Source organism: Rhododendron vialii, chromosome 5a, assembly GCF_030253575.1.
Source record: "Rhododendron vialii isolate Sample 1 chromosome 5a, ASM3025357v1".
Lineage (NCBI taxonomy): Eukaryota > Viridiplantae > Streptophyta > Magnoliopsida > Ericales > Ericaceae > Rhododendron > Rhododendron vialii.
Window position 1 is genome coordinate 35,924,143 of NC_080561.1, and position 27,942 is coordinate 35,952,084.

Below are 27,942 nucleotides of genomic sequence, written 5' to 3' on the forward strand. Positions count from 1 at the left end.
TCTACTGGACAACAAGTTTTAAGGTAATTGTCTGCACTCAACTCTGTTGATTTATATTTAGTCCTTGACATTGTTTTTACTGGTTAGTTTACAGAAAAGTTTTTATCAGTGGAGCCCTTTTTCAGCATCTCCTTTGAATCGTGCAGATTTCTGATGGAAGAGGAAACATAGTCGATCAGGTTTTGTATGAGCTTCTCCATGGTGGTGATTCAGCTCAGAAATACATGAGGGATCCGGAAGCATGAAAGTTGACTAGGCCGCGGTGCATCTTTTGGTGCTCGTGTGGCCTTACAGCCTCACTCAAAGTGGGCTAAAAAGCGCACATCTATGAAGCAACATAAGAGACGTGGTCATTTTATCTGCCTCACGATTGCACAAGTGAGTTTTTTGTCTTTACTGAGAATTCAGCTGCAACTTGTTTCATTTTTCTTCAAATCAGCCTTGCACACTCATGTTTCATTTCTAGTTTAGCAATTCTTGCAGATTTGTGATTTTCAATTCAATGGATAGGACTAAATAAGGTGGTAAATATGTTATTGCTTTAAGTTTGGGGTTAAAACATATTTAAACCTATACAAAACGTTATCAAAAAAAAAGATAGTACTAAATGTTTAATCAGTAGCTGTTAAGACACACCAAGAGACAGCTATGACTAGAGAACACATGCAATCATCACATGTAAATTTCATTTTGCTTATCAGAAGAAGACTCTATTGTATGGACCAATGTCTTCCATCTTTGGCCATTGTTTTGAGAAGCGTTGGTTTGGAGTTACTTGCCGCTCTGATATTTTCAAGCCAATGCAAGAAATGTGGAAAGGCTGCATGATGCTACTTATTAACAATGTTAAGGTATTTTTCTCCTTAGCTTTGCTGGTATAGCAAACCTGCATTTTCTTATATCTTGGGACTACATCGAGATGCCATTTTATCTTGCAGGAAAAACCAGTTGGCACAATGTCTTCTCACTGCAGACTTACATGGTGCAGTGATTTTAGGTTAGATCCAGAGCCCTCTTTTTGCTTCTGCAACAGATTGCATAAAGTTGTTCATCTGTCAACGGAAACTGCAGAAATCCTCGGTATGTTCACTATACGGCAAGAATAGTCGCATATGTACACAATCATACTTGTTCTGCTTAAACTTTCTCAGTAGTACTATGTCAGGCATGTCTCATTGCCTACTTGCATGCATGTCATTGATTCTTGCTCAAATCCAAAAAGCAGTCTAGGGAAGGCAAACCTTATACTTGCTATATCTCTCCAGGTTATCTTTCCCTTAATCAATGGATGGTCCAACTGGCTTGCCTGTTTGATCATTAGTCACTGCCCATGAAAATTCAGATTGAACCATCAAATATGGACATATTGATCGATTCTTCTTTGAATCATTGAGTAAATCATTAAAAGCATCAATTTCGTTCTACTGCATATCTTACCAGCTTCTGTTCATTTTGTAAGAGTTGTTGCTTACATGTTGGTATCTTGTGTTTTTTTCCTGGCAGTTATTCAATGTAAAATAGGTGCCTTCACTGGAGTGAGTGGTGTCATTATTTGTGAAACCACCGAAACATTTGGAATAGTTATGTATGACTCTAACTATCAAGGTATCTTGTATAAAAAGGTGTTTATCAGCAGTCACAGTACGAAGGTTAATGGTAAATTGGTAATGTAGTTCTTCAACAATATAGCTTACAAAAGTAGTTCTCTGTTATTCATGCGTGTATGAACCTTTGTTATTTTTCATCCTTTAGAGCTAAGCCTTTCTTTTGACTTCCTTCTTTGGGTTACACACCAATGTGTATGTTGGCTTTGCATGTGTTGGCCACTTGACCTGTTGATTAGACGTACTTTATGTGCCAAAACTTGCCCATGGTCTGTTGACTATTTAAACCTGCGCTAGGTTTCAGGATGTTGAGACAATTAGAACGTGTCTTTTGGATTCAGGCTCTCTAGAAGATCTTACGATTAGCATCACGACTTCTCCTTTCAGGCAGAATATCACGTTGAAATTATGGAATTAATTTCCCAGACATGGGATCTTATTGTTGTCAATATTAATGCCAAATTTCAAACAACGCTACCTCTTTGATGGTTGTTGCTTCTGTTTCGTTGTCCTGTCAATCACGTCCATGCCACTGCAAAAGAATTCAGATTTCTCGTTGTTGGAGTAATGTTTCTTTGTGGTACTATGACTACCACGTCAGTGTTCAGAAGACTATTTCAAATTCCTGTATCTTCTGTAGAAATGAGGTAACAAGACGTAGATTGTGCTTCTTAATGGGTATATTGAGGTTCTTTGGATTAGTGAATATAGAGGTATATTGAAAAGGACCAGTGCCCAATTTTCATGGATGCTCATTCTGACTAATTTTATTCTGAGATCCAAGCGCAAGGAAAACAAGCACTGTGAAGTGTGAACCTTATATTCCTATAATGGAAATATGAGAATGATGGAAATGGACATGTGGTAATTCTCTAGATTATGAATAGATAAGCTGTAACCTTGCTTTCATTACACAATTTACACACTACGGAATTAGTTGAAGGACGCTCACTCTCTCTGGATGCATGTGTGAAATAAAAACTCTTGATTTTGATAATTTTGTGCAAAAACATAGATGAAAGTCACTCTCTCTATTGTGTTTAAACTGTTTTACCTGTTTTTAGATCATTGTGTTCGATTTTCTTTCCCCATTTGCTGGGGATTCTGACTCTGATGCAAACATTGAAAAGAACCTGAGGGCCAGAACATTGCCCACACCTGCTTACCGGCTATCAGTTCCGTCTATTGGCCATTCCCCCAAATAACACCTGCAACAAGAGTAAAGCACTTGTTTGCATTTTGTAACTTTTGAGATTACGAAATTCAGCGAGTCTTGTATCAAAGAAATTAATTATATTTTCAAGTCTTAATCTGTATATGTATGCCCTTTTTTTTTATTGCCCTTTTCATGAAGGCACGGATGTTAAAAAATATCTGGTTCCGCGACTAGAGATTTTAAGTCTTGTTTTGTATTGATTCATCTACCTAAAATAGGGTTAATTGCACTGCTTCATCGGCTTGAGCGTATAGGCCACTAGGCTGTGGCTTGGGTCACACTCCTCGAGACTCACAGTTAGGTGTGTAAACCCTTACGGGTGTTACTGACATTATTGAGCCGTGTTCATTTTGTATAGAAACGATTGGTAAGCATGTTTCTTCCAGCTCCCCGCCTCGCCCCCCTTTCTGCAATAATTTTGGGAGCACAAATCTGATCCTTTTTTGTTTTTGTTTCACTATTTTTACAGTTGTCCCCAAAAGTTCATCTGTTTTTTTTATATTTAAAGCTGATAGCTGGAAAATCACACTTCATGGAGACAAACTTGCCTCAAGAAATATTGGACCGTGACATAAGGTTTAACTTGCATCCGGGTGAACTTCTTATCGTGTCCTTCGGTTATTTTAAGTTTCCGGTTCTGTGTTTGTGAGAGAGACTGTCTTTCCTCGTAATCAGGTTTGTAGTCATAACCAACCATATAGCACATAACACGTAGTTTCATTAGAACTTTCCGGTTACGTGAGAAACCTCGTGTTATGTACGATTTATAGTTTTTTGTATCTGATCACGTTGTGGACGATTATAAGGAAGCTTCTGGCACTTGTTTTGTAGCGAGATACTCTGCCTGCATCCAGAGATGAGGAAATTACTTAATTTTATGGAGCCAGTCTCTGAAGCATTGATGAAAAACAGAAGAAGTACTAAATTTGGCTAAATTTTCTCACACGTACTTGCTTTGTGAGTCCTTTTAACATTGCAGAAGTATGGCTTCATTTGTGACTAATAAGTAATAGTAATTATTGAAAATAGAGGAAATGACATCTAGGAATTAGGATACCGTCATAGAATCGATCCCACTCTCCGGTCATTTTCCCTTATGGGCAGGTAGAAATTGTTAAGGAAATATAGCCTCGCATTATTTGGGAGTGAAACGAGTGATCACTTAATATATGTTTGCAGATCTTTTCATTTATTGTCAATTGGTTTTGAGATGGATATAAAGTTTCCACATTATTCATTTTCTATCCGGTATTGTAAATTTTGAAAATGATGAAAAGCTTCTGTGCTTTCTGTTACCGCTTTTTATTCGTTTTCAAATTATTGGGTATTGCAATTGGTTAAAGAACAAACAGTGTTTTCTATTTATTTTTTTTCCTAACAGCAATGGAGATTGACGGTTTCTTCTCATAACGAAATTGCAGGAACGTAACCGGCTAGAGTTTTAAAAGATATACATGCCGGTTGTGACGTGTGATTGTTCGAGGCTTACGTGCCAAGCTCGTTGTGATGTTGTTTTATCCTCTTTTCCCTATAGTCTTTGTACACGGTTCTTTTCAAAGATCAATAAAATTCTTCCTTTGCTGTCCAAAAAAAGGTTTTAAAAAGATCAACAGCCGGCCGATTGAGAGGTCAGCCGAGGAGTTCTGCCGAAACGAGATACTCGACCAGAGGAAACTATTTTTTGAGGTTTAACTCTATTGCCAGAGAATTTTGCCCGGGTTTCCGGGTGATGTAAAAGTATAGGAAGGCATTTTTCAATAGGTCAGGAAGATGATGTTATCAAGCCAACATGGTGCGTGCGTGACGAAGAAAAAACAGCCACCTAATACTTCATTTTAACACGAAAAACTTGAGATCACATGCTGATGAAATGCACGTTTTGATTGGGACACGACGAAAATTTTCGCTCCAATCAAAATTGGCTTTCCATCTCAGGAAAAGTCCAAACCACGACCAGTGGCATAGCCAGAAAATCGCACCAATGGGGGCACAATTCATACACGCAACTTTATTGTGAAAAACAGAAAATTATCTATCTCCTTTTTACGACTTAACATGCCTTGATTTTTCTTTTGCACTATTTATTCAAGACTTATTTCTATTTAAAAAGTGTTTAGCTATTAGATAATATTAAAATAACAAGGAAAAAAAATAAAAATATCATATCTTGTAGATAAATTTATAAGTTCCCTAGTGGTCTAAATGAATCATCTTTAAATACAAAAGAGAGAGGTCTTATTAAAAGATTTAAAAAGAAAAATAAAGAAATAAGGGAAAGGGCGAAAAGGAGCGTCGCTTGATTTGCATTTTCTGATAAGACAATAATTCATACTTATAATTCTTTGAACACGTGGTGGTTTGGAGGCGAATGTTCAGCGAATGGAGGCTCCCTTATGAGTAATTTAGTTATTTAGTGATTAAGGGACCTTATTAGGTTGTGCCCCAACACCCTTTTTCATCACATATTTATATTGGATTCATAATATTTATTCTTGAGTCTCACACGAATATGTGTTGGAAAAGAACATATTGAGATACCATCTGGTGATGCCCTCAATGATTTTTCTTTTTTTGAACGTGATACACTAAAACTTCTAAGGTTTTTTTTACAAATGCAAAAACAAAAAAAACAAATCCATCCAGTGGGGGCACAGTCACATGCCTCCGCCACACTGGCGGATGGCCGACGCAGCCATGCTAGTATTAGATGCTCTCATAAGCCTGCTCACTCGAAAAGGTGCCCGTGAGAGGTGCAGGGAGCAGAATGGCAAATGCTTTTGGATTCAAGCACCCGCATTTTTTTCAAATAATAATAATTCTGGGTGTCCGAATCTCTATAGAATCAATTATATCGTCCACTCCCGGTGTATCATGCGTATTAGGCAACATTGCCACAATAATGTTAGGACATGACACTCTAAACATGAAAATGTCCATAAAAGGAAAACGAACGGTCCAGATTCACAACATGGACCGTTCATTTTCTTTCGAGGACATTTTCATGTTCCGAGTGTCATGTATTATACTACTCTTCAAATTAAAATACTATAAGGAAGAATCCGGAGACAAAAATATATCGTGTTGTATAATACGTGTGTTCTAGTATGACACCCCTATGTTACGTGGCCAAAAATTACAGCGTAAGATCAATTAAAATCTCTATAAATCAAGCTAAATTTTAGAAGTGAATAATTAATAATAGTACTTAAGAGTACTAATAAATGTTTATGCGAGCCGGTCCAAATACTAGGGGTGATAAACGAGTCAAGTAGATAGTTGATCCAGTTTGGTTTGATAACTTAACGAGCTTCAAAAATATGTTCGAGCTTAGCTTGTTTTTTAGGCGAGCCGATCTCAAATGAGTTTTGATCAAGACAAACACAAGGTGATCTCAAGTAACTTGAATTTTTTTTATATACATAGTAAGCCTAATGAGCCGAGTAGTAATTTGTTCAAACTTGATTTGAAATCTTAACGAGTTTTTAAAAAAGGTTCTTTGTTTGTTTGTGTAACAAACCAATCTTAAACAAGTTTTTAACGAAACAAATATAAGCTCAAACTCAAGTAGTTTGGTTCGTTTAGCAGCGGCTACGCCCCATATACCGGCTCTTACTCTTAGACATAAAATGGAAGGAAACAAAAGAACCAAAAATGGACACATAGGTGTTAGTTTTTGGTGGGAAAACAAAACTTCATTATACAGTACTATAAAACTAAATACATTACGACGACACAAATGAAAAAACAGGATCTAAATCTAAATAAGGACGCGGATCAAAAAAACAAAAATCTAAAACAAGGACACAAATAAAAAAATATAAAATGTCGTCAAAAAAGAAGTTACGGTATGGGAACCATCTACCTCACGAAAGTGGTGTTAGGAAATCCGACATAAATACCGTCATCGCCACCTTCACCGATGCTAAAAAAATCGAAAATCACACAATGAGATGTTGCCAAACACTTCTTGCTTGATAGTGGTGCCGAGCGTATCTAGATCGTCCACCACACAAGTGTCGTGGAGTTGAATATTTATATAGTATAATGAAGGATTTGATAAAGTAGTGATAACCAAAATTCTTTATTAATTACTACAACGGATACGTGTCGTGTGGTCGCATGACACCTGTATGTACGTGGCGTCCATTGGAGGCTTTGGAGCTTCCGCTGTCTCCAGTAGTCCGATTATATAAACGTGTTCCTCTTTCTCATCATCATCATCAAATCATCTCTCCATTTTCCACAAACTAGAGAAATTATACTTGAGTAATCAGCTACTAGTATCAAAGAATCATGGGAACGGCTACCTTGGTAGAGATCTTGCTCGCCATTTTCCTCCCTCCTGTTGGTGTCTTCCTCCGCTTTGGCTGTGGGGTATCTCTCTCTCCTTCCCCTCTCTCTCTCTCTCACGCTATCAATGTTTTGCTAAGAACAGTCAATTTTTTGTTCTGCTAATCACAGCACACTTGGCAGGCAGTGGGTAATAAACCCAAAATGTCAAAATAGTTGAAGTTTCAATACACATTTTATGAATATTGACGCTTTCATGGGCCGATACCCGTACCGGCTGTACGCATTTCACAGAATTCATGCTCTTTGGCACATTAATCGCTGCCCGCTGGGTCGCGATCAGAAATTTTCGTATTGCATTTCTTTCGGAAGAAAATGCTAACGACCACTTTTAGGATACTGGTCAATATGGTTAAAGTTACTCCCTCCATTTCTAATCGTTAGTTCATCACAAAAAGTCGCTCTCCAAATTAAAAAAATAAAACATTTTTTGTCTAATTTTAATTTGGTAAAAATATCATATAGGAAAATGCTTTATTAATTTGGTCCAAGGAGTGACGGTCTTTTCCAACTTTTCCTTCCTTTTATAAAGGAGAAAAGGAAAAGTAAAACATTTGTGGGTGTTTTATACCAGGGTTCGGATTCTCTCAACTCCATGTTTCGGACTAGACAAGACTCCAAATTTGGACCATCCGGCGCTGTAACTAATGGTTTGGATTTGCTTAGAGAATTTTGCATGCTTCTTACTAGGAATTCTCATTGGCAAGATTCTCTGAGCCAATCCGAATCGTTGATTATACCAACGTACGGTTCAGATTTGGGTTGTCGCGTCCAGTCATTCCCAATTAAAGACCGGAGATGATTCAATTCTTTTATACAAATGGGTTGCAATTGGAATGCGTTTTTTGGAAAATTATTTTGTTAAGCTGACTCTAAAACTGTAAATAATTAAACAGGTTAATTTATATATAATAAGTGTGGCTAATAAAGTTTGTGGAAATTTGATTGCATGCAGCCGGAGTTCTGGATCGACTTGTTGCTGACAATATTGGGATACATACCGGGGATTGTTTATGCAATTTATGTGCTGACCATTTAGTGCTTCATTATTGAAACTATTAAGTGGATCGATCACTGTATTAGGATGATGGCCTTCCAATTACTTCAGTTTGTAATTCAGTTTGCTTTTGTGATTTGAACTTGGGAAGTCTACGTTCTTTGATGTATCTCTCTTGGGTTATTTGCCGCTACAAACAATAAAAGTTACATGTCAAACTTATTGGTTGATATTTTCAACTGCATTATTGGTTGGTTGTAGAGCTGTAAACGAGCCGAATCGAGCCGAATATTAGAATGTTCAGATTCGTTCATTAAGTTTTTTAGCGAACTCGAGCTCTAGCCGAATTCAATGAGAATTATCACGAGCCAAACTCGAACGGAGCTTGTTCAGGTTTGGGTCGAACTCGAGCTTGTTCACGAGCCTTAACGATCCAATAATATCATATTTTTATGCTCTCATACAAGTTTAAAATTGCAAATAAATTTTTCATTATGTACATAAATATGTTCATATACACAAAATGATAAAAACATAGTACATAAGTAAATTTTTAGTAATCGTAAACTTTTAGGCTCGTACAAGTTTTAAAATTTTCACTATATAACTATATAAAATCCCTATGATACACATATACTCCAGGTTCGCGGGCCTAATCGAGCCGAATAGTGTTGCATTCATATTTGGCTCATTTTTGAAACGAGCCTAAAATTGAGGTTCAGGTTCAGATTCGGTTCATTTAGTAGACGAATCGAACTCGAACGAGCCTTTACCGAATTGAGTCTCGAACAGTTCATGAATGACTCAGTTCATTTACAACCCTTGTTAGTTGTCTGGTGGAAGAGCAAGAAAACATATTAATTATGGTCCCGGGGTGTGCAGCACTTGTGCACAGCATGAGTGTTGTGCACGGTCTGACCACTCGGCTGGGATTAGCGACTAAAATATGGACATTGATTTCCATTAGCGAGTGTGTATAATGGGGTCCGACGTCACACTGGCTAATCAAAAACTAAAACTAGTGACATTAGTCTTTGGTTGCTTTCATTCTAAAACAAAGCAAAGACCTTGCTTTGCAACTGTTTGAAGACATCTTTTGCTCTTTCTCATTATCCCTGCAGTAATAATTTTTTCCTTAATTATCGGAGAGTGATTTTCGCACTCTCCAAATTGTTAATCGCACATCTTAGGGGAGTGCAAAAATCAATATAGGATTGATTTTCGCACTCCTCAAATTATTGGTTAACAAATTGAGGAGTGCGAAAAACACTCCCCTAGTTATCTTCTTGTAATAGAAATATACCCATTTCAATGACGAACGCATTCTAATCTCAAAGATAAAACGGGACATTAGAATAAAGTAATGTGAAGCAATGCACAAAAATTAACCTTGAATTTTCCTTTAAGTTTTGTCTGCATATATATATATATATATATATATATATATATATATATATATATATTTGGCGTAGCTTGAGCGTTCCAACTAGCTTATGCACATCTCGAATAACCCTTAGGGCACCAATTTCATTGTCCATCAGTAAGGGCTTATCTAGAGCTAGAACAAATCTCTATGTCGGTTGACCATACAAAAGTTGATAGCATTGGGAAATTTTTGAATATGAGATCTTAGGAAGGGTCAAATTTTAAGTTTCAATTGGGATGCTTTGTCTCATTGTCTGCATCATTTAATGGAGCAATACTGAACAACCTTAAATATATTTTGATGTATTTGTTTAGAATCTTTAGACGATTCTAAAAATATTTATGTTTAGAAGAGTACGTGTAGAATGTTCTAAAGGATAGTATCGAGATATTAGTGGTTTGGAATAGTCTAGATGTTAGTTACATATTGAATTACCACAAAAATATTTCTGCAAGAATATCTTAGGTCTAGAATCATTCATTGAGTAGTATAAATAGGGATGTTGTCCAGCCATTTTGTGTCAGAAAAATGTTGAGGGTTTAATGAAAATTTGAGTGTTCCGTTCACCTCTCCTACTTCCAAATCATTTCCTCCTTACAAGTCTTAAACATCCTACAACCAATCAATGACAGAATCAGGATTTTATCCTAGCAGTGGCGAAATGTGTCACGCCCTCGATTTTCAACATAATTAAGTAATACATTTCAATAAAAGAGAAACCTCGCATATCATATACATTACCCAAAGGAGTTTCCCACCTGTTTAATTTACAAACAAGCCCTTAAGTTTTGATAATTACAACTTTAGTCAAAAGAAAATTCAATAGTAATTATTTACAAAACCATCTTTAACGAATTGAGATCTTCACAAAGATGATGAAATAACCAGTGATGTCAGCTTCCAAAAGTCTTTTACTATCAAGCACACAATGCATGCAATCTTTTGCCCAGTGTCAGAACCTGAAAAGAAAGATTTGGTTGAGCTACACTAGCCCAGTAGAGAATTCTAAGCTCAAGCTATACGTAATTGAATGAATCATACACCGAGAATGAATGAGTATGGACAGATATGCCTATCGTACAAGTGACTACCAACAAGCTGCAAATTATCGCCTAAGAGTCCTAGACTTCACATCAAGGTCACTAGCCGTTTACTTCCTTAACTAGTTATATTATTAAACTCACGTCATTCCACATTTGTCTATAATCAAATCAAAACATCTTATCATTCTTCGTACGGTTGTACAATCTTTCTCGTGTCCACATTGACCTTCATTAAATCCTTTTATTGCAAAACCTTTCTTTTCTTTTAATCTAGTATTTCCCATCAATCATCACTAGGGTCACCTCGGGTCTAGTTCCCTCGAGCGCAGGGTCACCCCGAGTCTTTTCCCTTAATAATAATAATCAGTTGGGGTCACCTCGGGTCTAGTTCCCTCGAGCGTAGAGTCACCCCGAGTCGTTTCCTCCAATAATATGAATCAGTTGGGTCACCTCGGGTCTAGTTCCCTCGAGCGTAGGGTCACCCCGAGTCTTTTCCCTCAATGACGACCACTTGGGTCACCTTTCACACCTTTCACAATCGACATCATTTCATAATCAATTTCATCATCCCTTTGACGCTGAATTTTTAATTAATCATTACGTGATTCCACAAATGTACACATTTATGCCTCCTCTTTTGTTCACATACCCGCATCTTACATGACGTACTAAGCCCATACATAAAATCCTACAATACTCTGTCCATTAGTTATTCACTTTCATTCCGCTTCCCATTTCACAAACATCCATTCATTCAATTGAATCCAAAGACCATTTAATCAATCGCATGGTATTATAAGACCAACAATCTACCATATTGCATATACTCAAATACACACGTCCTCACCGTACCCCTAACTACACCCCGTACCTTCGCACACCACATATTAACCCACGACTAGACTTTACGATGCCCGATTATCTAGTTTCTATGCTCGGAGTCCATAAAAGCATGTACTAAAGGAATCTAAGAATCTTACGAGTCGAGAGAGAGAACGGATTGCAATACCACTCATCGAATCCCTAGACATGTTCACTCTAGTCCATTGGATGCCACTCTAAGTGAGAAACGAGCAATACTCACCAAAACGCTTGGAAGAATACACAACAAACTCATTAGAGTCAATGAAAAGCTTCGACATGTGACTTGAAAGATATAGAGAAGCAGCTGAAAGATACTGCAGCAGCTCAAGAAAGCAGCTGAAAGCAGCTGAAAGCAGCTGAAAGCAAAAGGGCCAACATCTGAACAAAGCAGCTGATTTTGAAAACAAAAGGGCCAACATCTGAACAAAGCAGCTGATCTCCTACCGGTAGGCAGACATGTCCTACCGGTAGAACTTGAAAACAAAAGGGCCAACATCTGAACAAAACCGTTTGACCTACCGGTAGGTTTACCGGTGAGAAGTTCCTACCGGTAGAAATTGGGAACAGAAAGGTCAACAGTTGAACGAAACAATTTTTGTACTTGACCGGTAAGGAATTCCTACCGGCAGAAATTGAATTCGTTGAGCAGCTTTTGAGCTGCTGCTGTACGTTTGAGCTGGTTACGAAGGAATTTCTCAATCGTTCTACCGGTAGGTGAAAAGTTCCTACCGGTAGGGAATCGATTTTCTGGTAAAGTAACAACGTTCTACCGGTAGAAAGGACGGGCCTACCGGTAGGAATCCAAGAAGAATAGACAATTCTGACAGCCACTACGAATTTTCAATCCAAACTTAAACACGACATTACAAGCACGATTCATGCACCAAATCACTCATAAAATATATAAAGAGAGGTAGAATTCCCTACCTCGAGTCGAGAAGCGAAACCCACGCAAGTTGAGGAAGCCCTAGCTCTCCAAACTTCGAAAAACAACTGAATACTCCTCCTCCGAGCAAGACCCACGAGATTCAAGGCTGGGGTCGCGTATAGAAGTCAAAATGGAGGTGGGTTTGTATGGGTTTTGCACCAATTTGGTGGGCTTTGGTGGAGAGGTCGGGAGAGAGAGATGAGAGCCGGAGAGAGAGACAGCCAAGAGAAAAAAAATGAAAAGGGGAAAGTATTCCTGGAAATAATAGAGGTGGGGGAAATAATCCCATGCCCTCACACCACACACTCACACATGCACCTCTCATCTATTTACCTTTATATCTTTCTACGAATACGTCATTCCATATATCCACACCGTTTATCTCGACAAGCCGTACAATTATATAAAAAAAAATATAGGCCTAAAATACGGGTCTCTACAAAATGTATACTAAAAAAAGATGCATTACAATATTAATAGTCATCAGCTCCAGAAAAAATTAAAATAACATAATAAAAACTATGGTAAATGATGTTTTTCATTTGCACATGGAGTATGAAAAAAGACTAATTTTAATTTTGGGCATTGATAATGCCACTCCAATAACAACAACTTAAATAGTAGCCCCCTATATGTGTTTGGCTGCGGAATCATGCTCCCAAATCAAAGCCAAATGGCATCAGAGAGGGCAGGTTTAGAAACCCAATTCAATTTATGTGCACATTTTTATGCTTCCTTCATTGATAGTCCAGAGCATCGGTATGCACAAAGATAATGCCACTCCCCAAATTTATAATGTCACTCCCCAAATCCCTATATGGATTTCCCAAATTGATAACCGCACTCCCTTTTGGGAGTGGCATTATAATTTTGGGGAGTGACATTATAATTAAATTCCCTTAATTTTTTAGGTTAAGTTATTTTAGGGTTAGAATTAATGTGGAGTTTTTTTTTCTTACTTACACATCATCATTTATATTATTTCACTTTGGCCCATTAAATTTTATTTTAAAAGACTTTTTTGGATCTCCTTTTTTGAAAAAAAAATAAAAGATTTATGACTAGTACATAGTAGAAAATAAGGATCTAGCAGTGGCGAGACTATATAAGTTGGGGATAAATTTTTTTTCATATATAATAATTGCGTTTTCTAAAATTCTTGTCGTGGCGGCCGCCTGCCACTGGACCCCCTGATCCCATCCTTGCAACCAACATCTCGAACATGTGTTTGTGTTAGAGGAGGAGAGAAAGGACTTACAGTGAGAGGGAGGGAGATCATGAGGGAGGAGATCGGCGAGAATGGCAAACGGCAATCATAGATCACAAGAGGAAGATGGAGAGGGAGAGGAGAGAGCAAAGTAAAGTGTATGCGTTGCGCATAAGGATCTACAATGCAATTTAAAACCCTAACACATATCCCATGTGCGTCTCACATATCCTATGTGCATCATACATACTTCATATGCGTGCTAGTATATATGCCATATGTGTGATACATATGGGATACACGTTTTGCACTATTTTTAAAATTAGTTTGAGAAAACGTATATTTTGAATAATTGTTTTTAAAAAAATGTATATGTCGGCAAAAAAACTCAACTCTTTTCAGATGTTGAGCTTCAAGCTTGTCTTGCTCTTTCCCTTCGATTGTATGAACTGCATGGGAAAAAAGTTCAAGACGACCATGTTGAGCGGGAGCTAGACAAGATTGAAGCTCAACAACTGAAGTCCAAGGACATTTCTGAAGGGGTGTGCAATTGAACACTCTGTTTGTTTCCAAGTTTATAGGGAATTTCCTTTGTCCTCAAGCGTAGGCAGACTGTCGAATCCTGACTTCTCAAAAAATGTATATTTGAGACATTATACAATTATAAGGTTTTAATTTGTTGCGGAGACTTTATTGAGCATTTTGTTCATCTAGTATGTATTTGTTGTAGGAACTCGATATATACAATCCAATTCAGTTGTCTTGATATATGCATGTGGGATCATACGAATTTGATTGTACTTAAATAATGCTTGCTTGATTGAAGTAATCATTCTCATTTAGTATTCCTTGCATTCAGTTAGGGTTATGTGTTCTTACCAACCATTGTACAAAATTAGAATTTTTTGGGGGTTGATGGGTAAGAACCAATGAATGTGAGGCCAATATGCGTTGGAGTTAACCTCAATTGAGGGTTATTTGTGATGTAGGCCGAGGTATGTTTATTGGTGAGAGCACGTACGATGAGTTGATTAGGGAGTTGTGATATGGTTGAGGAGCTTTATGATTTGTGTTCAGTTGTTATATGGTTGGGTAATTGATTTCCCTTAGCGAGTGTATAATGTCCTACCTCGCACTGGCCGGCTATTCAAAAACTAAAAACTAGTGACACAGTCACTTTGGTTGCTTTCATTCTAAACAAAGCAAAGACTTTGGTTTGCTACTGTTTGAAGACATCTTTTGCTCTCTCATTATCCCTGCTTCAATACCTTTTTCCTTAATTATCAGGCAGTGATTTTCGTACTTTTCAAATTGTTAACCGCACTCCTAATGGGAGTGCAAAAATCAACTCGTATTGAGTTTCGCACTTTTGAATTTTGCACTTTTGAAAGTGCAGTTAACAATTTGAGAATTGCAAAAATCACTTCTAATCATATTGTTGTAATACAACAATATAATACAAATACACCTATTTCAATAACGACGCTGGATTCTAAAATCAAAAATAAAAAGGGACATTAGAATAAAGTACTGCGAAGCAATGCACAAACAACCTTGAATAATTTTCCTTGATTCTTGAATAAAGTACTGTCTGCACTTTTTTTTTTTTTTTTTGGGTATCTCAAGCGTTCCAATCAACTCATACACACCTCAAATAAACCCTCAGGGCACCAATTTCACTATCCATCATCAATGGCTCATCTAGAGCTACAACGAATCTCTGTGACGGCTGATCGTACTAAAGACGTCGATAGCACTAGGAAAATTGTGAACATGAAACCTAGGAAGGGACAAATTCTTACGTTTCAATTGGGATGCTATAATTTGTCTGCATCGTTTAAATAGACTGAACAACCTTTAGACAGCATTTATCATGTGACTATCTTCACTTTTGATGCATTTATTTATGAGGAAAAGTTATTTCCGAATCAACCGGACAAGGGGCTGTCCAAACAGCTATCGTGTGGGCTCTCTTCGTGCATTTTTTGAAAAATTCGAACCGCGAACTTTGTAGGATCCGCAAAATAATACATCTACGTAAAAATTTAGCTTGTCCGGACATTAATAAGTATGTTAAAAATTGAGTTTATACACGGAAAAATTGACGACCGTGAACAGTTTAACTTTAAAAATAGTTGACAAATCACGGTCGTCCATTTTTCCATGTATAAACTCAACTTTTGACATACCTATCGATGTCCGGACAAACTGATTTTTGGCGTAGATACATTATTTTGTAAGTCTTACATGATGCACAGTTCGAATTTTTCAAAAAATGCATGAAGGGGGCCCACACAGAACTGTCCGGACAGCCCCTTGTTCAGGACAGAACCTATTCTCTTTATTTATTTGTGGATGGTAGTGTTTCATCTGAACAATATTCCTCTTTTGAACAAAAGACATACTACCAGATATGTAACTATATTTTCAGTGATGCATATGCACAGTCACTTGTTTCATGACCCAATTACAGAGCTGAGGCAAAAATGAATGTCCGTAAATGGGATCGATCCCTTATATTGTTGATTTGTTTGCGCTCAAATAGAAGGGGAAAACATGTAGGGCGCTCCGCCTACAGGGATTGAGTGTAGCACATAGGCCGTCGATCTCGGCAATAAACGATTGCGATGTGTTTTTAAACTTTGACCGTTAATAAATAATTTTTACCGATAAAAGATTATTTTTAATGGAAACCGTTAATTGATGGGATCGACGGCTGTGCGCCGCATTGTAATCCTGTAGGGCGGAGCTCTCCGGGTTTTCAACATTTTTTTGTATGGTTCGTTTTAACAAGAGTCTAAAAAATAAAAAATTATGTCAATTCTATGGGTTTTTTGAATAAAAGCAAAAAATAATCAATTAATCAGCATGTTTTGAATTATTTTTTTGTCTATATTAAAAAATAATTTAGTTTTGAACATTTTTTTTGTCTATATTAAATAGATTTTTTTTTCTCTTTCTTTTTTTTTTTCAACCATTCTACAACCACACATAAACACACAAACACTTACATACATACTCACAAAGGTGATGGCTCTCACACACACTGGACCAGTGGAGCCACCACCTTTGTGATCGTGAGTATAAGTGTTTTTTTTTTTTGATTGGTAAAGGGTGGGAGGGGGCGACTAGCGTAGTAATCCCCTTGGAGCTGACCATAGGGGCTTCCTACCCGCTGTGAAATGTCCGATTCAAGCCATAGCTACTGTGTGAAAAGATAGGCCGTCACTACAACACCACCTAGGTACGAGTGGGCATAGGTGTTTACCCCCACACTTTCTTGCCATTGGCAAGACTCGAAACCGAGTCTCACCTCCGGATGAAGGGCACCCTATCCACTAGACTACCACCTTTGGAGGTGTGTGTAAATGTTTATGTGCGGTTAAAAAATTATTTTTTTTTTATTTTTTTTACGAAGTACGAATACTGTGAAGAATATAGGTTTTTATTGGTAACAAGATATCGAATGTGAGGCCATTTAATAAAATTAAATTGTACTAACATCAAATAAAAAAATACATTTAGTTTTACAATTCTAGAACTATGAAAACCTCCACAAAATTTTCTATACATGTACACAAATAGCACAGCGATTAAATTACAATAAACGTAAAGTGAAGGTATTTGATGAATGATGATCAGTTATTTTAGTACTTTTTTTAGCCCAGTACTCGTATTTTATTGTATTTGACCAAGTTCTCTGTACAGGTATGCGGAAAAAGAAGCAGCAATGGCAGATATACTGATGCAGCGGAATTCACGAAAGATTAGTTAGCATATTAATCCAAATGAGATAAATAACTCATAGCAACTAGTAAATCTGGCACATAAGGAAAAAAGAAAGAAACTCTGCAATATTATTGATTAAAAGCTACATAAACTTTAGGTGACAAACTCTTATATAGGTCGAAACCCTATAAACCCTAAAAATAAACTTGAAAAATAAAAAGTCCCAGAATTTGAAACTTTTTCTAAAATTGAAACCGAGAAAGAAAAACAAGATTTTCCAAAAAATAATCAACTTAAATGGAATTACAATCTAAGAGTTATTAACGAAACAAATCTTTCCTAAAACGGCAAAATAACGCAATTGAAGGCCTAAACAAATGAATTAGACCGAAAAGCACCATCGATCATTAACTTAGGGTTTATGAGTATTGAACGGAACATGAAAATAAGTCAGCCCACCAAGTTTGGGCCTATTCCGAGCTCATCCGAATCTTGCCAAATTGGATAATATGAAATTAAACACCGTTTGGACTTCCGGGACTTGGCTCGGTCCAGCTGATCATGGAATTGGTTCTCCAAGTGTTCTACAACATATACATAGACATTCATTGGACATGGGATGTTGTCGAGTGACATACCTGTAAAGCGGTGCCAAGCGAAAGTGTCTGGCAACATCCCCATTCCGACATTCACTCTATCACGTTGCTAGAGACGGCTCCTAAAGGCTGTACGTTCAAATGAAACGTTTCTTTAATTAAATATATATATCAACGTTTTTAAAAAAAATTATATTCTTTTTTCTGAGATAATAAAAAATGAGCTTTTATATTTGTATTTCCTAACATATAACTTAAATTGATATATTTTTTCTAATGTTATCACCTGAATCTAGTCACGATGGACACATCTAAACAGAATTTGTAAGTTACCGACACTACATTTATATTTAAAAAAAAAAAAGTCAAACATTTCTGAATTATATACTAGATTTTAGACAGATTTTTAAATCTTGATCTTCGTCACTTTGATCTTCTTGTTACTTAAGCAGACTTAAAACATCTTTCACGATGGCAGTCTGCTGATTGAAATTAAGTAGTCTAAAGAAATCCAATAAAAATAACTAAAGAACGTGGTTATCCAATAAAAACAACTAGAGAAATCCAGACAATGGCATAAAAAAAGATGTATAAGAAGCAATAGCAACAATATTGTCGTCCGTCTCACATTAAATGTTCCATACGAAAATCCGTAACAATTTTGTAAAAATATGACTTTTATTTTTTTTTTTAACATATCAAGATAACCTCATAAGCCGGTTTTTGGGATTTTTTACTTTTTCGGTTCGGCTTGACGGGACGAATCATTAATTCATAAAAGTTAGGCACTAAACTAACAAACGAGAAAAAATTTGAATAAAGACAAAATAAGAAAAAGCCAAAAAATATTAGCAGAACTCAACCTTAGATAGAAAACTTATTATGAACCGTGGACTGTGAGAAAGGTCGAATCTAGCCATCGAAAGCGGGCACATTCATAATGCCTTAGAACATCCGCAATTGGGTTTGGTATATTTGTGTGTTAAAATGTATATTAGGATAAAAATGGGTCTTACAATTGTGTGTTAGACATTGTTAATATATGAGTGTGTTAGAACATCCTCAATGAGTTTGATAAATTTGTGTGTTAAAATATACTCCCTCCGTCCCACTTTGTTCCGCCTGTTTTCTTTTTTGGATGTCCTAAAAAATTGTCTATATTTCACAATCTATAATATTTTATATATTCAATATGGATTTTGTTTGATAAATCTCAATTTATTTTATTAAACAAAGTTTTTGAAATCATAAAAAACATTATAGATTGTGAGATATAGACAATTTTTTGGAATGTTCCAAAAAGGAAACAGGCGGAACAAAGTGAGACGGAGGGAGTATGTTAGGATAAAAAATAGGTCCCACAAGTATGTATTAGGAGTAATATACATTTATATTTTATTATTGGAGTTTGAATTATAGGGGTAAGAGTCGCGAGGCCCACTTATTGTTTGTTAGCATAATTGTCAAACTAGGCACACATGCTAACACACTACAAGATTTAACGCATTCTAGCGCACAAAACTAATGGAAGCATTGTGGCACAAAAAATACATTTTTATTTGCTAAGTCTTAACACACATAATTAAAATACATTTTTTTTTACTAAAAAAAAACACACTAATTAGTACACCCATTGTAGATGCTCTTAAGCATCTCCAACTCATCCGCTAGTTCTCCATCATTTCTTGTTCTATTTCTCTATTTTGAAGGAAATCCATACTCCAACCTATTTCCTCTAATTTGGAGGATAAAATTTCATACTCCAAACAAGAGTATGAGAAAAAAATAGAAGATCCTCAAGAATCACTTTTTAAATATAAAATACAAAAAAGTAGCACTATTAAATTTGCATTGAGAATGAATAATGATTGAAGGAAAGGTGAGAAAGTTTTAGAACTAGAAATGAATATAGAGAATAGAGATAGTTAAAAAGTTTGTGATTGGAATTTGTATAAATAAATAGAGTCCTACTAAGAGTACCGACGAAACTCCCACCGAAATCATACCGACGGTCGTGCTGGGCTGTCTTTAGCCAGCGGGCGGCCGATCTGAGCCATTCAAAAATTCTATAAAAAAAAATTGAGCTGGCCACGCGAGAATCAATGGCATCCGATATGTATAGGGTACTTGATCCAACACCCTATTTTTCGTGTATATACAATGGCATCCGATATGTGTAGGCCCCCAAGGGTTTTTTTTTTAGAATTTTTGGACAGCTCGGATAGGCCGTCCGGTGGCCGGAGACGGCCGGTGCGGCCGTCGGTACTATTTCGGTGGGAATTTCATCGGTACTCTTAGGCCCCGTTCCGGAACGTAAAAAAAACTCTTATTTTTTAAAAACGCAATTTCAAGCTAAAAAATTATGAATTTATTGAAATCTAAAAATATGCAATATGGATCTTGTTTGAAAGATCTCATCGAGATCTTTTATACGATGCAAAAAAATTAAAAAAATATCTTTTATTTACATTATTTTTGAGTTTGAAAATGTGAAATAAGCTGCTTATTTTTTAAAAAGATTTCTGGAATGGAGCCTTAGACTTTCTGAAATAAATACGTAGTTATCTTGTCTATTTTTGTTTGAAAAATATTCCTAATTTCATTTCAACCTATCAAATGGAATAATAGGGGTAAGTATTTCTCAAAATACCATATTTGAAATATTCAAACAAGATTCAAAATTTTGTTCAAAAAGTTTGAAATTTTCGTTCCCCACTTCCCCTCTCCGCAACTGACATCACCACGTGTGTGACGTACAGCGCAGGGGCGCGTTGGAAAACATCGCGTGGGCATCAAAACACAACCAAATGCAGTCTCTGTCTCTACCACTCCTGTATTTCACAAACTACTCCACTACACAGCATAGAAGAGAGAGAGAGAGAGACAGAGACAGAAAGAGGAGAGAGAGAGTGACTTGGGGAACTGGGCGCAGAAAGCAGCCAGCAGAAGTCACTCCAAGACAGAAGCCTTCCCCAATGCTTGACCAGTCCTCTTCTTCATCCCAAGACTAGGGTTCCTCACTTCTCCTTGAGAAACTCGAAACCCACCTAGCCTAGCTCCAAAGAAAATCACTGTCTTCACCCCCATTGACTCTGTTCACACCACAAAATCCTCAGGTATGAACCGCCATTGCAGATTCCCATTCCAAACCCCCACAAAAAAAACCTGGTTTTTTCCTTCCCATCTTCATTTTCCTTCACGGGTTTCTACTCTTCGTCGTAACCGAGTCCATGGATTTCTGGTTCTTCGAGTCACTTGTTTGGTTTTTTTAATATTTTTTTTCTTGAAAAGCTCCTTTTTTTGTTTTTCACAAAAGTGGGATAGAGTTTTCTTTGGTTTTCATTTATTACACATACGTTTGTATATATCTAAATACAACCTTCTGTGGTAATTCGTGAATGCTAGTTCTTTGACCAACTGTCCTCTGCTTGATTGGCTCTGTAGATTGAGCGCAGTTTTTGAGGTCAAAACTACACATTTCACCAGTCTAGTTTTTTAATGGATTTTAGATGATTTTTAAAAATGTCTTCGTATTTTTTATTTTTACGGTGGTAGGTGTGCAAGTGTAGATGATAAAATAGGCAAGGCCTCTACAAGGAAAATGAGATTTTGGGTACTTTGACCTTGAAATCTTGCAAAAATACATGTTCTTAGGAGTATTTGCGAGGTAATCATTTGTTAAATTGCGTTTATGAATTTTACTTTATAGGTTTTCCAAGTATAATCGAATCGGTGGGAGTGTGGAAAATATGAGGATAAGGAGAATCACAAAAGCTCTTCTGGGTTGATTTTTCGGTTTTGCCATTTTCCAGTGTGCATTTTGGTGTAATAGATTTCGGAATCTGCGGCCGGACAAGCAAAATACATTGAGAATACAGACTGAAAAACCAGGGTGCCCAAACATGCCCTTAGAAAAGAATGTGGGTTTATTGGTGCTTGATTTGTGAGTGATAATCAATTAAATGTGGGTTTATTGGTGCTTGATTTTGTGAGTGATAATCAATTAGATTTCATTCCTAGCTTAGGAGTGCATTAATCCCAATTTCATGCTGAATATCAATTTTTGATCTTTTTGTAAATAGCGCAATTATTGTCTTTAATCTCCTTATATACTGTTGTTGTGTCAATAATGTTTTTGAGACATAATCTTAAGTACTGGAGTAAAAGGAAAGGAAAAAGATAAAGTATAAAAGATTGCTTGGATTATGATGCTTACATGTTTCCTTTGATTGCTACTTTCTCTCTCTCTCTCTCGAGTCGGTTTGGTTGGTGGGAGTGGAGTTAGTTTCTCTGGAGTTTCTTTGAAGGGATCTAACTGTTTGTGTCTTTTGTTTGCTTTGGCTTCACTAATGAATACACACTACAGGTTGGATGTCCTTCTTAAACCCATGTTGTTTGTCTGCTCTATATGTAGTATAAGATATGGTTCTTTTTCAACCAAATTATTGTGAACTACTGCAGGTGTTGTGGGTCAGGTGGGGCTCCGGAGTAGCGTGCTTTTCGTCTGCAGTATTTCAACTTTGAACCAAGAGGAGGTTTAAATATGCAAACACCAAAAACAAGGTGTGTTTTCGTGATTTGTCTCGCTTGCTTGAATTTTGGGCATTTGTTCTTCTGGATTTCTATAGCTGCTTGTGAAGCAATTTCTGTGTGATGGAATTTCAGTTGCTTTATTTCTTAAAAAGATTGGGTGGGCGTCAACTGGTTTACCGTAAATAGGGTAGACACTAAATTTAATCGGAAATAAGCAGTAGCCTTATTTGGACCCTTTTCTTGCTTCTGGGATTCTTTCGGCTGGTTGAGTTCATTAGTAGATTTTGGACGTTAGCATGTGATGGTTGTCAAGGCTCCGTTCTTACTAACTTTTTTGTCTAAAACTTTTTTCGGTATGTATTTCTTTTTACAACTTTTTGTTGAGCTTTTCTTCGTAATTTTATTTGTTGGGATTAATCATTTGTCTTCGCGAGATGAATCAGAAAAAGTATAAAAATGTGGACCGATGTTGAAATTAGCTTATATAAGACTACAGTTTATAGACCAAAAAAGGGCAGCTTTTTGGTATTTTTTTCGTCTTTAGTGAACTTTTTTTTGCTTTTGGTCATAATTATCTTTTTAGAATCCTCTCGTCAAGATGGATAATTCATCCAAAAAATATGACACGAATCTAACAAAAATTTGAAAAAGGAGAACAAAACACAACGAAAAAGAAAAAAAGTTTACAAGAATGGAGCCTAATGTCAATTTTGTTTACTTCTTTCTTTGCCCTGAGTCTAACTTGTTACAGGTGATACAGCTAAACAATTTCTGATATGCGCTAGACAAAAACTGAAATTATTGTTTAGAAGAGCTATTTGGACATAGATAGGTCTATCTCCTGGGTTTTTTATTATCTGGGATGTGGTATAGGGTCTTCCATCTTAGTCTCTGGTAGATGTTTAAGTCTCTACTGTTGCAGATGAAGTTTTTAAAACCAGTATTGAGGTCTTTTTTTTTTCTTCGGCAGTACCGAGTGTTATAATGCATTCATCTTGGGGTTAAAACCTTTCTTGTTTTCTATTTATACTTCCACCATGCAACAATTGTGATACTGTAATTATTGTTTCATGCTACTGGAATAGTTGGTATTGCAGTTTTATCGATTTGAGGAACTATTAGAAAACCAATGGAACTTGTTGAGACAATTCTAAACGATAGTGGTGTTTATGTATTGGTCAAAGCATGATATGCAGATTTAGTGTAACAGAAGAGGAATGGAGAAAGAGAGACTAGCGATCTTTCAATACTATTACGGCATTACGGGTTGCGGGGTGGTGATGAATGAGGTTCTTTGTGTTGGAGACTGGACGTAGTGATCGTTACTGATTAGTCTATCCATCCTTTTGGCATTGTAATATTTGGTCATTGGCCACAAGTACTGGTCGAGTTGAAAAGTTCTTTACTACAAGAATTTCAGCGAGTCCCTTAAGATTTGGGCTTATTCATGTTGGCTGTTGGCATCCTCTTCCAATCTGGAAGTGACCAACCATTGCTAAAATCATTTTCTATGTTTTTCTTCCATTGTCTCGTTTCACAACTCCTGATACTTCCATTAGTACTTCACCTGGATTCTGACCTTTTTATGCAAATTTTCTTATGCTGATTTCATTCCTTACTTTCTGGGATCAGAACTGGCTCTCTGGAGGTGCCTCAAAGGACATCTCCTGCGACACCTCGAACTGCTCGACAGCTTAAGGCGACGGGATCTGATTCTGACTCAGTCCAATCTCCAAATCCCGCAAGCAGGACACCCAAGGACAGAAGTCCTAAAGTTGTTGAACGCAGATCACCCCGAAGTCCTGCTCCTGATCAGGTTAGTAACTAACCACTAGGGACATTTCATTTTCAAGGCAGTGGTGATAACCTACAGAATGATTCCTGCTGTTGACAACGTGTCAACGTCATTCCATGTTGTTAAAGCATCCAACTCCAAACCAATTGGCAAAGAGTGGAGAGGCCGCCCATGCTTATATACTAGTTTTGGAGGAGATAATTAACCGATGTGGGACAAATCCCAACACATGTTACATGGACTCTGTTGGATTGTGGACGAACTTTTATGTAATGACTTTATCTTTAGTGGACTTTTATTTTAGCTTTTGGTGAGGAGAAATCCACAATTTCATTCCTCTCAATGAGAGGAATTAGAAATGTGAAAACTAATAAATCCAATTCGTAAAAGTTTTTCTTTGGTGATCAAATTCATGAAATGTATAAAACAGACAAAAAATTTATATAATTTTTCTATCAAATGTTTTACTTCTCAATTTCTTGTTGTTGAGGCAAATTGGATTATGAGTATTCATGACAAATGTTTGTGCTCCAACCATTGTTATTTGCTATGGCCTATGAGTTAGTGATTTAAAGCTGTTAGCTGGATTTGGCCAATTTGTGTGCTAGATGTTTCTTACTTTCTTTAGCGATTCCCCAATGCAGCGAGACGGTTTGTTGTCCTTTTAATGGTTTTTGAATCGTACACTGTTGTTGGCGGAACATTGATTGGTATTCAAGTTAATTTAATGTTGAGTTTTCTGCCTGAACAAAGTGGTGTTTCAAGTTCTGAAGTTCATTGCTGCTTTTGGGTCTCTCTCATTTACTAACTCAGCCTTTTGGATTGCTATCGGATTAGTTTGTTTCAAACAGGCAATTGCATTGCAATTTGATGCTTTCTTTTTTTGTGTATTAACTGATATGTCAGTATATATGTACATATATTTGCTACAATTTTTAATACCCTGCTCAATTTTTTGCGAGGTCCAGAAGAAACGCCCCAGCAAAGTCTCTGAACTGGAATCTCAGCTTGCTCAGCTCCAGGAGGAACTGAAGAAGGCAAAGGACCAGCTGAGCTCATCTGAATCCTATAAGAAGCGGGCCGAGGAAGAGGCTGAAGAGGCCAAGAAGCAGTTAGCTGCCACTTCAGCAATGCTCAAAGATTCCCAACAACAGTTAATGGAGCTTTCTGATTCCGATGACGCTAGGGTCCAAGAGCTCCGTAAGATCTCCCAAGAACGCGATCGAGCGTGGCAATCTGAACTCGAGGCTGTCCAGAAACAGCAATCTCTGGATTCTGCTGCATTGGGTTCTGCAATGGGTGAGATTCAGAAGCTCAAGATGCAGTTAGAAAGGCTGGCTGAATCTGAAGCTGCTCAGGCTAAGTATGCAGAATCGACACATGCTGAGATACAGAACGTAAGGCTTGAGCTCGAAGAAACTCTCTCCCTGGTTGAGCACTTGAAAACCCAGCTCAGTGATTGCAAAGAATCTGAAACTCGGGCCTTAGCATTTGTCAGTGAAACTCAAATGAAGTTGGAAAGGGCGAAGGAAACGGAGAAGATGCTCAGATCCGAAGGTCTTAATGCCATGGAAGCTTGCAAATTGATGGCTGTGGAATTGGAGCAGTCCAAAGATAGAGGAAATATATTGGAGGAACACGTTGGCAAACTACAGGCCAATCGTGCTCTAGCAGATGGAGAACATGAGGATTCAGGGCAACTGAAAGAAGAGCTTAATAAACTGAAATTTGAAGTGGCTCAATTAAAATCTGCTTTGGATGCAGCCGAGAGCAGGTACCAGGAGGAGTACATTCAAAGCACGTTAGAGATTAGAAGTGCTTATGAACTAGCAGAGCACACAAAATTGGAGGCATCTCAAAAAGAGGCTGAATTGGACTCGAAGTTGATGAAGGCAACCAAAGAGATTGAAGAGTTGAAGGCTGATTTAGTGGCCAAAGATACTAAATTGCAGAGTATTTTAAAGGAGAATGAAGGACTGAGTGGAGAGATTGAGAAAAATATGTGGGGCGAAAGTGAGTCTCAGTTGGAAATGGAGAAGAAGAAGTTTGAGGTGGGTTTGGCTGATTTAAAGGCAAGTTTGTTGGATAAAGAAAACGAACTACAAAGCATAAAGGAGGAAAATGAGTTGATGAAGTTTGAAATTAGGAAGAGGGAGGTGGAGAGTAATGAAGCGAAAGACGAGGCCCTTGCTTTAGCAGAATCAGCTAAGGCTGCAGAGAGAGAGGCTCTAATGAAACTAGGGTTTTTAACAGAAGAAGCTGATAAAAGTAGCAGAAAAGCCGCCCGCGTGACTGAACAGTTGGACGCATCACAGGCGGCAAATGCCGAGATGGAGGCAGAGCTGAGGAGGTTGAAGGTGCAGTCGGATCAGTGGAGGAAGGCAGCAGAGGCGGCTGCCGCTATGCTATCGACTGGGAATAATAATGGGAAGTATGTGGAGAGAACTGGATCTCTTGACTACCATACTATCGGTGGGAAACTTGGATCGCCATTTTCGGAAGATTTGGATGATGAATCGCCAAAGAAGAAAAACGGTGGCATGTTCAAGAAGATTGGTGTGATGTTGAAGGGCCAGAAGTAATCGCGTTGTCTGGCAGGTTGGAATTGTTTTATTTGTCCTTTCGGTTGTGTTCGTAATTCAGGACAACGGTTGGAGGCATTTATGGAGGGAAAAGGAAAAGTGAAGGAAACCAAAAGACAATAAAGCGAAGAAGGTGAGTTATCTTTTGGTTTCCCATCACAGGCCCTTCCCCCTGAAAGTCCTCCACAAACCCTTGATCCAAACTTGACTTATGTGTCTTGTTCATGTCAATTGACGCATAAATTTGTTTCATAACAGGTATTTGGAGGCTGTGGGACTGGAGGAGATTTTCTGGGAAACACTCTTTTGCAGAGTCTGTATACTGGTTTATATCTGGAAATGTGTGGACTCCTGTTGTTTTCTCTCCTGCCTTAAGTAGCTGATTTTGAGTATTCTACTCCGCCTTTTTTTTTTTTTTTTTTCCGTATTATGACTGTATGTTTAAGGCAATGTAGTTATTGTGGGGAATTATCCAATGCGAGATTGGAGAATTGAAACTGCTGCGTTAAGATTTCAGGAACGTTGCGTTGCGATACCATTCTCAACATCTCCTGTTTTTCTCCCAATGAATAAAACCTGGTATGAAAACTTTATTGCCTCTGGGGAGTATCCTTCTTCCCAAAATGTTCTTGATACTGTTGTGTTAGCACTGTGATGGGAAACTTTCTGCTAGCGTTTTTGAAATGTCTTTTGAGGATTATTCAAAAACAGAGTTTAATCTTCTACATTTTCACTGGTAACTGAGTGTTCGTGTGTGTGTACGTGTGATCATCGCTTGATTTAAACCGTGTGCCCTTTGCGATTTGTTTGTGTCCTGCGGCCTGCCCTCTCTGGTTCATGCGCAATCTGAAATTCTTCTGGCATTTTATCTATAACGGTTAACATGTGAGCCTACTTATCCTTAGTTTGTTTGCGAATGTAAAGCATCAACACCTTCTAGCTCCAACAAGCGTGGATGTTTTATCCGTAACAGTCGACATGTGAGCCCACTATCTATTTTCTGATGTACCAGAAAAAATGGAACGAAATGGGCATGATATCAAACTTTTTCTATTAACTTTTTACGGTCAAA

General features: G+C 37.4%; 3 protein-coding genes and 1 non-coding gene across 6 annotated transcripts; 3 read left to right on the forward strand and 1 right to left on the reverse strand.

Moving 5' to 3' along the window:
* Positions 1 to 843: 843 nt before the first annotated feature.
* On the forward strand, positions 844 to 4,470 carry LOC131327871 (uncharacterized). The gene is made up of 7 exons (XM_058360996.1): positions 844 to 851; positions 939 to 997; positions 1,504 to 1,669; positions 2,245 to 2,317; positions 2,669 to 2,792; positions 3,179 to 3,187; positions 3,290 to 4,470. The coding sequence occupies exons 1-7, from the start codon at positions 844 to 846 to the stop codon at positions 3,388 to 3,390; spliced, it is 540 nt and encodes a 179-aa protein (XP_058216979.1). The 3' UTR covers positions 3,391 to 4,470.
* A 2,535-nt stretch (positions 4,471 to 7,005) lies between these two features.
* Positions 7,006 to 8,399, forward strand: LOC131326323 (hydrophobic protein RCI2A-like). The gene is made up of 2 exons (XM_058359068.1): positions 7,006 to 7,194; positions 8,126 to 8,399. The coding sequence occupies exons 1-2, from the start codon at positions 7,114 to 7,116 to the stop codon at positions 8,207 to 8,209; spliced, it is 165 nt and encodes a 54-aa protein (XP_058215051.1). The 5' UTR covers positions 7,006 to 7,113; the 3' UTR covers positions 8,210 to 8,399.
* A 4,663-nt stretch (positions 8,400 to 13,062) lies between these two features.
* On the reverse strand, positions 13,063 to 13,171 carry LOC131328142 (small nucleolar RNA snoR100). Its single transcript, XR_009200421.1, has one exon. It is a non-coding gene; the product is annotated as a small nucleolar RNA snoR100 (small nucleolar RNA).
* Positions 13,172 to 20,784: 7,613 nt separating this feature from the next.
* On the forward strand, positions 20,785 to 27,469 carry LOC131326513 (interactor of constitutive active ROPs 2, chloroplastic). 3 transcript variants are annotated; one of them, XM_058359313.1, is made up of 6 exons: positions 20,811 to 21,076; positions 22,218 to 22,326; positions 22,422 to 22,523; positions 24,126 to 24,309; positions 25,257 to 26,886; positions 27,129 to 27,469. In XM_058359313.1, exons 3-5 carry the CDS (start codon positions 22,504 to 22,506, stop codon positions 26,868 to 26,870), a joined length of 1,818 nt encoding a protein of 605 aa, XP_058215296.1. In that variant the 5' UTR covers positions 20,811 to 21,076; positions 22,218 to 22,326; positions 22,422 to 22,503; the 3' UTR covers positions 26,871 to 26,886; positions 27,129 to 27,469. The 3 variants fall into 3 exon arrangements, with proteins under 3 accessions (XP_058215297.1, XP_058215296.1, XP_058215298.1); XM_058359314.1 differs by lacking the exon at positions 22,218 to 22,326 and having other exon boundaries at positions 20,785 to 21,076; XM_058359315.1 differs by lacking the exons at positions 20,811 to 21,076; positions 22,218 to 22,326 and adding an exon at positions 21,574 to 21,627.
* Positions 27,470 to 27,942: the final 473 nt, after the last annotated feature.

Coding starts and splice junctions, on each gene's coding strand:
- LOC131327871 (XM_058360996.1), top strand. Junction 1,670..2,244: donor GTTAATGGTAAATTGGTAAT/GTAGTTCTTCAA, acceptor TATCTTCTGTAG/AAATGAGGTAACAAGACGTA. Junction 2,318..2,668: donor TTGGATTAGTGAATATAGAG/GTATATTGAAAA, acceptor ACCTGTTTTTAG/ATCATTGTGTTCGATTTTCT.
- LOC131326323 (XM_058359068.1), top strand. CDS start 7,114: ATGGGAACGGCTACCTTGGTAGAGATCTTGCTCGCCATTTTCCTCCCT. Junction 7,195..8,125: donor TCCTCCGCTTTGGCTGTGGG/GTATCTCTCTCT, acceptor GATTGCATGCAG/CCGGAGTTCTGGATCGACTT.
- LOC131326513 (XM_058359314.1), top strand. CDS start 22,504: ATGCAAACACCAAAAACAAG. Junction 22,524..24,125: donor ATGCAAACACCAAAAACAAG/GTGTGTTTTCGT, acceptor TTCTGGGATCAG/AACTGGCTCTCTGGAGGTGC. Junction 24,310..25,256: donor GAAGTCCTGCTCCTGATCAG/GTTAGTAACTAA, acceptor TGCGAGGTCCAG/AAGAAACGCCCCAGCAAAGT.